This window comes from Opisthorchis viverrini (assembly GCF_000715545.1).
Source record: "Opisthorchis viverrini unplaced genomic scaffold opera_v5_158, whole genome shotgun sequence".
Lineage (NCBI taxonomy): Eukaryota > Metazoa > Platyhelminthes > Trematoda > Opisthorchiida > Opisthorchiidae > Opisthorchis > Opisthorchis viverrini.
The window spans coordinates 145453-157482 of NW_008751812.1; the positions used below are offsets into that span (position 1 = coordinate 145453).

General features: G+C 45.5%; 1 protein-coding gene across 1 annotated transcript; it reads left to right on the forward strand.

Moving 5' to 3' along the window:
- Nucleotides 1–1305: 1305 nt before the first annotated feature.
- On the forward strand, nucleotides 1306–7238 carry T265_07032 (hypothetical protein; the record flags this gene model as incomplete). Its single annotated transcript, XM_009172456.1, has 2 exons — nucleotides 1306–1383; nucleotides 7056–7238. The coding sequence occupies 2 exons, from the start codon at nucleotides 1306–1308 to the stop codon at nucleotides 7236–7238; spliced, it is 261 nt and encodes an 86-aa protein (XP_009170720.1).
- Between the last annotated feature and the right edge of the window lie 4792 nt (nucleotides 7239–12030).

Genomic DNA, 12030 nt, shown 5'->3' on the forward strand with positions numbered 1-12030 from the left:
GCATCACGCGACGCCCGATGTGGCAAGTCTATTTGTATATGTGCAGTTCATGGTTATAAGTGAGCTGGGATACTGTCAGGTCGTCCACACCTAGACAGGACCTTCAGCACACACCCAGAAGAATTCAAAGGACCCGAATGGTATATCGATAGCGGCCCGCCATCAGAAACGGAGATTCATCGCAAGATATCATTCCTCCAATGCGACAAAGTATCCTGTCCAGGTCGCCTGCACTCTGCACTATTCAAGGAAGGCCAAAATCTGGTAGACAATTTGACAAGTATACTACGGAAGATTTGGAACGAAGTCATAATATCGCTGAAGTGGTGCGCTAAGATAAAATAGTAAAAATAATAACCGTTTAGCTGCAAAACTCCTGTCATGCAACTAGAAGGAAGTACGGGGACTGGGATACCGCCAGGCTACCCAACCTAGACTGAAGCAATCGGGATGCCAAGGTTGGGTTTGAACAACGGATCCTTAACCACTGAGCCGTCTCCAGTTCTTAGACCGTGACTCCAATCTTTATGACGAGCATAAGAACACACCACCCGGCAGCCACAGCACCAAAGATGCATTATTTTACACAAGCTGATCGATTACGAGACCGATTTTTGAGAACAAATTTGGGTTTTGTCTCGATCGACCACGTACTGAAGATACCGCTTTCTTTGATTTGAAAGCTGCTTGAGTCTGTCGGTTGCCAGAAACGACGACAATTTCTGACGATTAAAAGTTTTCCTTCTATATTTTTACCTATCGTAAGGGTACTGTATGCGAATTCATGTGGGCGCGCGTCTGCATGCAGTAAGTTATCATCTCAGTTTGCCACGTTCAGTGCCTGTTCTCTCATCGTCTCTTTTACTTCATCTTTGTTACTGACGTGTCTTACTTTTAAAACTGGAAACCTAAATGCTCCTCGGGTGTTCTCTCACAATTATTGTGTACGCGGACGATATTGCTCTCCTTGGTTTAGGTCCCTTATAGGTGCAATCCATCCTAAATATCCGAACTAATCATTCCGTACGATTTGGCATGCGCTCGAAATCTGCGAAGTAAAAGGCACTGCATGTGGTCAGACACAAACCTCATGTGTGTGTAGACTGGCCAATCAGTGGTATATAAAATAACCTGATTGAGCAGCTGTATTAACTCCGGTGGACTGGATGCAGACTACATGACCTCTTGAATCGGACAGCCTATTGCAGCTCTTGAAAACCTCCAAAATTCAGCGTCACGCTTGTTTGTGACGGGCAGAGCATGCAGCGTGTCAAAGCAACTTATAATCCTGCACGGATCAGAAACATGCACCAAGTGTTTGACCGTCGCTGTCTCCGACCCGTTGACCGAGTCCGCGGGCACCATTGTATTGGCAATGCTGAGGTACGTCAGATGGTTTTGGGAAGAAACTCTACAGCGATGGAAGTGGTGACTCTCTCGGAGTTCAACTTATCAGTGATTCATGATAAGCATGGATCAACTACGCAACCAGTGCCGCTCCTGTACTGAAGTTATCGTCTTCAATGCATAGCTGCGATTTCTGAATGGTTCATTGCTAACAAAATGCAGTGGAACTATGTTAGTATTAATATTAATATCAACATTAATATTATTATTACCGACTGCTTCTAAGAGGCATGAACATTTGCCAAACATAGAGGTGGATCGTGGTAAGATAGCGCGATGCACAGGTTTCTACTCATTATCATCATCACTAACAGTAACACAAGAAAACTGGTGCTCCACTCGTTTAGATATAGCACCCTTTGGGTGTCCAGCTGCCAGCTCAACGCAATGATGCACGGGGCTGGGGATACTGTTAAGTTGCACAGGCCTAAACAGGAACAGTCGCGATTGAGGGTGGGTTCGAACTACGGATCTTCCGAGCTCGGTGCCTCACTGCTATACAGTCATATCAGTTTATGAGAATAAGGCCTTGTGATTCATGGAAGAATCGTAAAGGAAATGGAGCCTAGGAATAGGCCATCAGATATCCGAAGTGCCTAAAACTCCAAAACTGGACAGAAACTGACTGCATGAACGCCACTGAAATCGGCTACCATATCGAAAAAATTATGGAACGAAACCCCAAAGTCGTCAGCCAGCATTTGACGCAAACTAGGAAAAAACTCAAAGACCACAAATTTCAGGCGGCTTAGAAACACCTCTCACTACTACTCGAATACCACTATCAACACAACTTTTCGATTCTTCATTTTTGTGACCTATAAGGAGTTCATGAAAGGTCCCGTAAAATTGTAATAATAAATAGAACCTTAATTTGGTTTATATGCACTGCAATAGTGTTTTTAAGTGTTTGTTTTAGTCGATATCCGTCTTTGCGTAAAGTGTAAGGAATTCTAAATATAATCCCCAGCGGCTTACATGGTCTCTACATGCATGTGACGAGTGTTGTTGACACAAATCAGCGATACCTAAAGCGCTACCTAAAGTATAACTATACAGTCGAAAATGAGGTATTTATCATGCCGGTCCAGTTTGTATGTGACGAACTAACAAGAAATCATTTACGCGGTTGTGGTTATAGCATCAGCCCTACTACTCCATCACAATCACCGCCCAAAATCTTCGTCATCATCAGCAACCTGTGTCGACACTAGTGCTTCACTGCCAAAAAGCTCATTTAATTACATAGAAAGCTTTAGAATCAAAAGAAAAGAGGAGGACACCTCGTACTGACCCACAGATGGTATTACAAGGCCTCCAGCGGGCCACCTGGAAAGAGATCGGTAGCACGATTGCCATCGAAGCCGATCAGTTGCCAATTTTTGCAACGTCTCTAGTCAAGCGCAGGCGGGGTCACGGGGACCCAATCCAGAGGCCGGCCAATTTTAATTACCTAACAGCAGACCTATTAGACGGTGTGGGATGCGGCCTACGGACCGTACAAAGGCATCCTCGATTGATCGGAATGTGAGCCAATCCGGATCGAGAATCTATAGTTCGATGTTTCTCAGACCCATAAGGAGTTCAGTGTAGAATACTTTATAATGACACCATAAATACAGTTTCATTATTCTTTTTCCCCAAGAAAGGCTGCCTCAAGCCACTTTGCATATGATATTCCATAGTGGGAGGAGAGACCTAAGTACCGTCAAAAAAGTTGCAAAGCCCTCAGCAACCCAGTTGACACTCATCAAGATCAACCTGTCAACCGCAAACCTAGGGTGGCCTTTAAAGGTCTTCGAGCACCTCCTCTGTGATCCAGCTCTCGTGTTCGAACAGGCTTTAACGACTCCTGCGCAGGCGCCCTAGCAACTACCGACCGCCCATAGAGTTGCTACCACCTACCGCAGGTGCGGCTCGTCAAATCTGACAACTGGCACATCGTTCCGATGCATTCAGATGGCTAGCACTCAACGAGCTACGCATGGATAACTCCGAGCTTGAAGACACATTTAGACCTGGGCCATCCGTCCAATAGCCGATTTGCATCACCCCCTGGTTCCTTCGGATGTCATGACAGCTATACGACCCTACAGATTTACTACTTTCATTATTATCAACTACGCATATGTCCACTCAGAAGACCATTGCAGCTCGGGGCTGCATGGCGATTGCCACCCTCCATATACATCGCCACTCCGGATCGATACCCAATTATACACGCCCAGAACTGGACTGCAGGCGCCTCGGGTTGAGAATATGCACGGTCGACTGGTGCATGCATACAACCGGAGCTAATGTTCCGGAGCCGACGCTCCGAAGGCGACCGTTACCGAACAGCTTTACGCTTTGGAATCTATTCGAATACCATTCGGTCTCGATAATGGCAAGCAGAACACACAACGCTCTATAGATCGGGTCTGTCTAAGGGTTTGAGAGATTATGAACTTGGCGTTGTGACACACTTGTAATAAGGGGTTCAGTGGAGAAAAATCGTTAATATCTGAATGTACTCCACGCCTTTCTTTAAAAGACGCTATCAGCAACGTGACAGAACGGGCAGTCGGCTTCGTCGAAGTGACATCTTCAGGCCACGATGCTTGTACCGCATGCATCGAGCCACTGCCCAGTAGGCTCGGCACGTTAGCCTACAACAGCCTCTTTCAAAGGATTACGGTTACTTGGTAATGCGATGAGCTTTTACCATCTTTTCATTCCCCACCGTGCGTACTTGATGTGGTCCCGCATCAACCGACGTAAAGAAAAGTGCGAAGGATTTACCCACCCAGCCGTTATTTTCTTAAATCATCATGCATTCATTTCTCCCGCACGGTCCACCATGACGTCATCTTCCCATGGCCGCCCGCTACTAATGTCTTTGCCGTGGCCATTTGTAATATCCTGCAGCAACGGGCGGAAGTAAATAGGATCCGTTGGTCTGCTTTGCTAGGTGACTTTGGTCAGCTAAGCCGGAGTGCAGCATCCCTGGTCATCGGCCACTAGCTGGCTACATTCGCTTCAAACGTTTTCACCAATTGCTTCAAGGTCTCAAATTCACCGTCGTCCGCTGTGCCTCATTTAAGGCTACAGGTTTACTTCTCAGAGTTTTTTTTACCGAGACTAATGGCGTGATCCATGCTCCTGGAGTTCTTTAATCTTTCTAATGATCTATCACAAGTGCACGTGCTGGTTACTACTTCTAGCACGGGTCTTGTGGCAATGACTACCTCACAGAAGTATGGCCGAAAAATTTGGAGGGTTCAAGGTCCGCCCTCTGCTCATGCCGAGGTCTTTTCATAGAAGTCATAAAACGGAACAATTTTTGGTGACATTTCGACAGGGCTAACTTCACTACCAGATTTCGGCCACATAGTGTCAGTTATCCTGCTACATGTTCAGCCGTGTGAAAACTTGCCGAAGGTTGCAATTGACTAAATGTAAGCATCGTAATCCGTCTGCAACCCACGTTTAGTGCAAGCACGTGAGAACGCTTCATACACAAATTATCCTCCTGGTTTGTTTTAAATACATGTGCGCGATTTCATCAGTTGCATGTTGACTCAGTCGGACCCTTACACAATATAAAGGTAACCATCACACCACGAGGTGCATAGGCTGCATTGTGCATTCAGTTATGTACGTTGCAGAAGCCATCGAACTCCAGGTCGCACCACAAATTTCTCCACAGTATTACTACAACTCATATGTCACACCTACGGGACATGTTTTGATTTCTTTTGGATAATTTAGCTGCCAGAAGTAGATGCACGACATTTTGCATTCGAGGATCTAACGGGCTGATTAAGCGCTTCTATGGCACTTGAAGGCAGAGCTCCGTGCTTACAATAACTCTAGGCAGAAATGCTTTCATTGCTCCCGTGCATATCCGCAGTACGATGGAACCAGTTTTACATGCCGTCTCATGAGTTAGGTTGTTGACGCGCCTCAAAAATTCCAAGGCACATGGTAAAAATAAGGCCACGCCTAAATTTCGTTTACGGCCATTAGGTAGAAAGCTTGCGCAATCATGTGCGCCAGTTAATTCCGACAGCATATCACAAGCAGCAACAACTGTTATATGTTTTCTGTCAAGGCACCAATGCGCGAATCAGACTTTCCAGAAGACTACCACAGACCTTCACAATTCCAAAGTCAATTCTGAGGCCCCTATTGTGCACTATGCCACAGAGGCAAAACTTTTAGTGATAAGGACGGTAGGGCTTGGATCATTTACACAAGACTAATAAATGGTCTAGACCATTGGTGATTTCCCGTGTGCTCTAACGGTGAACAGCGCTCATTTCCTTTTTGTGTTCTGACTATCCAAAATCGATTCCTCCTGTCGCATGTCATCAGTTCAAACTTATATAGTATCCGGCTGTCTCTCAGAAAGTTTGCCTTCTCCCTTCTGCCCTTCGCTTGAAAGTTATGAGCTCGATTGCGCCTGATTCCGATGGCAGTCCATCCAGAGTTCCAAGAACACAGCGGTCAAGATATCGGAATCATTGTCTTCGATCTATTTACTCGCTCGACAAGGTATGGAATCTATGAATCATGACAAATCACTCCAAAAGACAGGGGGACCCGGCATACCTCCCTTTACTGGAGAACCCTTGAACGCTTCAAAAAAGTCCCTTAACCAAGTTCCTCCTAGCTAGAAATGCCATAGGTAAATGACAGTAACGATACCTGTCTCAGCGATCCTTTAGGTGGTAACTCGAACAAATAAAATTCAAGATTTTTTTATGGTATATCGTTACGTGTTGGGTACTTAAGGCTCGTAGTGATCTCACCTACAAGAACAGCGTGGAAGCATTTCGATGCTACAGTTAATCTAGAGGATAAGCGCCTAAATGGAGGCTTGTCGAAGTGAGCGATGATATGTATGCTATCTGTTGCCAATTTGAACGTAAGGCAACTTGCAATGTATTTCTTACTCTTTCCTAAAAAGTGGCAGATAAAATACCTCGAAGAACGCCTCACGTTCTTTGATAACAAAGCATCTTATATCAGTAGGGTTCTTGACAAAATGGAACGGTGCTCCACCGATGGCGGACGCAATGGAGGAGCTGCTATGAGGCTTGAATACAAGAGACTGGATTGGTGTTTTCCGTGTGATCGTTCCCGAAATATTTGCGCATCCTTATTGACTCTACCGGATGCAGACTAGAAGTTATTCGCACTTCGCATGAACAGCAGTCGAAAAAATAATGTATAGGGAAATCGATACTGAAAACGTTTAAAAGGAATCATCTTTTGCGAATTATATTTATAAAGCATTTCTTCTGATGTGTCTGCATAGGCTCGTGCATAGTGTGGTCATAGATACAGCACAATTTTTGACGATTTCGCTTTCAAATTTTCCTTCAGGAGACTAGCATGACTTACAACAAACCACACCAATATTCTTAGATTCGTCATTGGTATCCAAAAACGTTTCCATCATAAGCCTAATTTGAACTTTAGGGGATTTGTAAAGGTAAAACTTCCGCCAACTTTGTTGATGACGGGCGAAGAACCATGACACATAGCAACAATTTCCGAGAGGAGACAGCTTATGAGCGCTCCCGCAAAATGATTTTGGTGCTACTCTGTGTGGAAGTTTGTGAACACAACCAATTTATTGTTTACATAATCTTCCCGGATAGTCCTTGATGGACAAGCGTGTTGAAGAGAACAAGCAGTTCAACGGATTCGAATGCCCCTCGGAATTGCAGGCCTTCACTTTGTGCTATCCTATCTTTGACAATGCCTCTAAACTACGAAAACCGTTCCCTAACTTCAGGCATTATCAATCTCTGCCCATGGTCACCCGCATGCTACCTACCTGAGATCTCTATTTGGCAGCTTCCCACACAGCTACTTACCCGGCCCTCTCCGAAGACACACATAGCTCCACATTTACGACCTTTAAAAAGCACATCAAACTAAGCATATCCTGTACTGGAAGAAACTCGTATGCACGCCGACCGATAAGCAGCCCCGACATCCATCCGTTTCCGCTACCAAATTCACCAACATTAGTCGGACCTAAACAACATTTTCGACATCCATCCATCCCCGCACAACCACCACACCCTTTTGCACCATACCACCCTCCACACATGACAATGCAGAAGACATGGCAACAAATCCTCTTTCAACTGCAGGCTCTCCTCCATATATCATTTCGTACCTTATACTGAGCCTGATACAGTGTATCCTGCCATGGGCTCAGATCTATTTCACCAACTATTTACCCATCTTCCAGCAGTATTGAATACTATGCTATCTCACATAATCCACTGTTGTCATCGCCGCAACCGCGGTGGACCTTCTCTCTCTCTCACCATATATTAACGCACATTATCCCGTTTGATGTCTCCTCAAACTCACCATGCTTTACTAATCTCACCCCATCACCTAATCTTCCAAAGCTTTGAATTTCGGCAATGCCAGGTTTGGACAACCCGATTGACTGTTATCCGCTCCACCTGGCCCATAATCTACATCCACAGGAACCCCAGACAGACCAAAGAAACCTACAATCTTGTATCACCTTCATTCTACCTTGTTTTCTTGGCCAGCTCGAAAAGAACCCCGCTGATCAAAGAGTCGCACATCCCTATCCAATGACATCAAATGTAACGTCCCTTACAGGGCTGTTCAAAAACCGGTGCATGTCAGTCTAGTGATGTTAGGGCACTGCCATATCCAGCTTGATGGCACACCCACAAGTATTTCCTTCCTTCTCTTGACCGTATCCTCCAGCCCCCTCGCTGCGTTGACTGCAAACACGAAGAGGCTTCCAACCTGACACCAGCTGCCTCCATGAGATGTTCATTCCTATATGCCGAACTTTTGGTTCGAATTTAAGCATTTTCGTGTGTCTGTGCTCCTCGCAAAATGAATAATAATAATATTTATTCTCAAATAGTGGGTAGCGTACCGTCAGGCATGATCATAATATTGCAGTCAGAATAAAAGCATGACTTATGGGGGGTGGTAATTAATGGGAACTTCCTGGAAAAGGGACGGTGACGTAAACAGTGGGAACTAGCGAAGTAGACTTCATAACAGCTGAAGTAGCATGGGTCCTCTCTATCTCCTATGGGGAACATATCAGCTGACGCAAGATCTGATTATTGGGATTTAAAAGTGTCGGGCAAAAGCAATACGAATGAGGGCATGACATAAAGCCTCCCGCTTGGAACCTGACAAAAAACAAATAAACTTCAAACTGCAGGAAGTGTGCAGCCAGAATGATGGATCTGGAGAGGTAGCAGAACTGCCACGATGTGGCCGGCCAATTCAAACTAAGGCCCAAAAACCGTCGCTTGGGCTCCATGGCCTTGGGCCGTTGGGCTTACGGTCGCGGAAAGAGTAAGTGGGGTTGATGAAGTGGGGTAATATGCAGTACAGAATATGGCAGTGGGAAACTCAGAGTCACGGTGTTCAGTGAAACCTGAGCGACTCACTAGTGTTTCTGCCGGAGCAAAGTCGAGTGTTAAAGTTACTTGGGAAAACGAGTTTACAGAGACTACGAAAATTGACTGACTCGGTGAGGAGTGCGAATAAAATTTCACCGAAATCTTTATATCCGACATCAGGTTCGGCAGATGGCAATGGTGGTGGCTGGTGACAAATGAAGAATCTTATACATTTTGTGTTCCAGCCCGTGTGTTGCCATCATCTCATCCTTCCAATTAACTATTATGCCCGACTCCACGACAGCGCTACCAGTGAGCCCCCAGAGATTCACTGTACACCATGTTCTGGGATTCCAGTTATCACTTATCTACTCTGCTAATCCCTTCGCTTCGTCATCACTACTTACGCTTTTTGTATCTCTGACCATCAGATCTGAGGTTTTGATGCCTCATTTTTCACCTTTTACACTTTTCCCGTCATGTGACAGGCAGAAAGCCTCTTATTTTGCCCTACTTTGCTTGGTTTTTGCCCGCCACCCTCAACTCCTCACTATCCGATCGTGCTTGATGTTCTCTCCAGAAACGCATATCAACCGTGCTTCCCTGCCAGTGCCGGTTTGGAGGTGGCAACGCCTACATCGGATAATCCCCACCACTTATGACGCTGTTCCTTTTCCTAAACCCATCCTCTGCCAAGTAACCCCGCAGTCGTTCTTTTATTCCGACTGTAACATTATGGGCAATCCTAACTGTATGTCACTCACAAGTTGGAAAGAAATATTATTACCCCTCCCCGGACTCCGAGCCGTGCTTCATATTACCATACTTCCTGGTACTAAGTCCTCTTAGTGCTAAACTCCACCGTGAGTGAGGTAACGAAGTTACTACTTAGTGCCGTTTTTTCACCAGTGAGCTTGACACTAATGTTGTTCAATGTCCGCTCTTTATTTCCCGAAATTCATAATCTCCGAGCAATTGCTATACTGCACGACTGCTTGACTGAATCCCGGCCCACAGATGAAACTGCCCACATGGCCATCTCACTCCCTGACTATGATATTCACCAGTCTGATAGGAAAAAATCAAGGGGCGGCGACAATACCAGCTTTTTTAAATCAGAGATTCGTGCAACCCCTATGATGATTCTTCCCTGAAAGGGATTCCAAAGACCATCTGGACATCTACAGAATAGACCAAACGACCTGTAATAGTGAGTTGTATCTATTTACCACCGCCCTTTCCACCGTCTATGTTGCAGACAAGTGACATACTATCTCCGCTGCACGTGCCTTACCTCATTCGTCTAAATTTCTGCTGGGTGACTCGAACCTGCCGGATACTTTCTGGTCTCCCACTACGGGCCCCACCCGTTGCGCCGCGCAGCCTGCCCGACTTGGTGTGGAGAAGTGTTTCCAAATTTTACGTAACTTCCCCATTGAGCTACACGCTCTTGACCTAAAATTCTCCAACGGTTGCTATATGGGTACAGCCACAGTTGGTCCACGCTTCCCAGGAATTGATCACTGCGTCTCTTTCGGCAACGCAATCTGTTATGGCCAAACTGATCCTCTGAGTGCATCTCTGTTTCATCTCTCTGGGTAGTTTACAAGCTTTTTCGTACACGCTGGCTTCGGGATCGGGACGACCTCTTCCTCCTGACACGTATATCTTGATTCTCCGGTAAAACGTCTTCATTCCACTATCTGAGGCCACAATAAGTCATCAAAGACCTTGGATGCCAAAGTACACCGGGCTGGTGGAGAATATCGGAAATCCCAGGATTTCTCGTTGGTACTTCCCATCAATAAACTATATACTGACCGAGAATCCTTGCAGGTATCTCTCGAGCGCCTAGAAGAAAACTGCGTCTTTAGAGCGATTTTCTGTTCCGAATTACCCAGCTGATTGTCCCGTAGGCGTTATAGCCCAAACAACTGCTTGATTGAGTTTCGCAGATGGTGGCGTCATCACTGATACCATCAATATAGTAGATCATCTGAACGCTTACCCCGTCAGCTGCGACTTACCCATTCCTCCCAACTACAAACTCATACCTACTGCTGCATATCTACAAAATCTTGACGGTCAGATAACCGCAACTTTCTCAGTGGCGCAATCATCTACATAGCTGACGCTTCTTCCCTTGTTCGTAAGACTAAGAACTCTTTTGTGCCAGAATCCCGCGTTCCGAGTCAAGGCGGTCAAGATGTCGGAATCATTGCCCTAAATCATTTCACCCACTCTAAAAACTATGGAATCTTCCCCCTCATAGCGGAGGTAGTCAATGATCCACCCGCATTTCAAAACAGATAACGGGAAGCTCTCCTTAACTACAAGAGAATCCTGGAAGCCCCTTCCTTATGAGAATCCTTGGACACTTAATCAAAGGCTCGATCACTAAGGTTTTCCTGACCACAAATGCCATAGATGACCAAAAGTACGAATAAATATCTCAGCGATTAGTCAGCGGTTGCCGGCTTTACTTCTTTGACGCCATTACGGTATCTTACGACACTGGGCACTTACTGTAACAGTTTACTTAGATATCCAAAAAGCTTCCGACCAGGTCACTCATATATTACTACTACATAAACATAATACTGTCAGCATCGCAGGGAACCTACTTCAGTGGTTCGCCTACTACCTAACCAAGAGGACGCAACTAACAAAAAATGGAGATAAGCAATCAACTCCGCTATTGGAGCGATACAGAGAAGTGTGTTAGGCCCCCTTCCTCATAATAGTGTAAATCAACGTCGTCTTTGGTGCCGTGTCCCATTGAAAGTCTTTTTCTCCACAGAAATAAAAAAATTCGTGCGAACATCTAGTCCCTCTGCGCTAGATTCAGCATGACCTAGACTCACTGGTCAGATGGATATGGCCTAAGATTCTCTTCTGCATGATCCCGAACAACTTCGTGCAGCTTCTCTCTCCCGGTTGATGCGTTCATATGTGGTCGGAATCGTATCACCCACTCCAGAGTGATCAAAGATCTTGGTCTCAGGTATTCTTGAACATCCGGATTTTCCTACCATTTTCGGTTCCAAGTTGCCCAAGCACGTGTTCTTGGCTTTTTAAAATTGCACCCCTTCAACTATGAAACTGAATGGTCGCTATTTTTAAAGTATACGTACGTCCAATCTTGGAAGTATTTCCCGCATTTTCTTTCGTTTATACCCAAATTAGTAGACAAGCACATGAATGTGCCCGACGC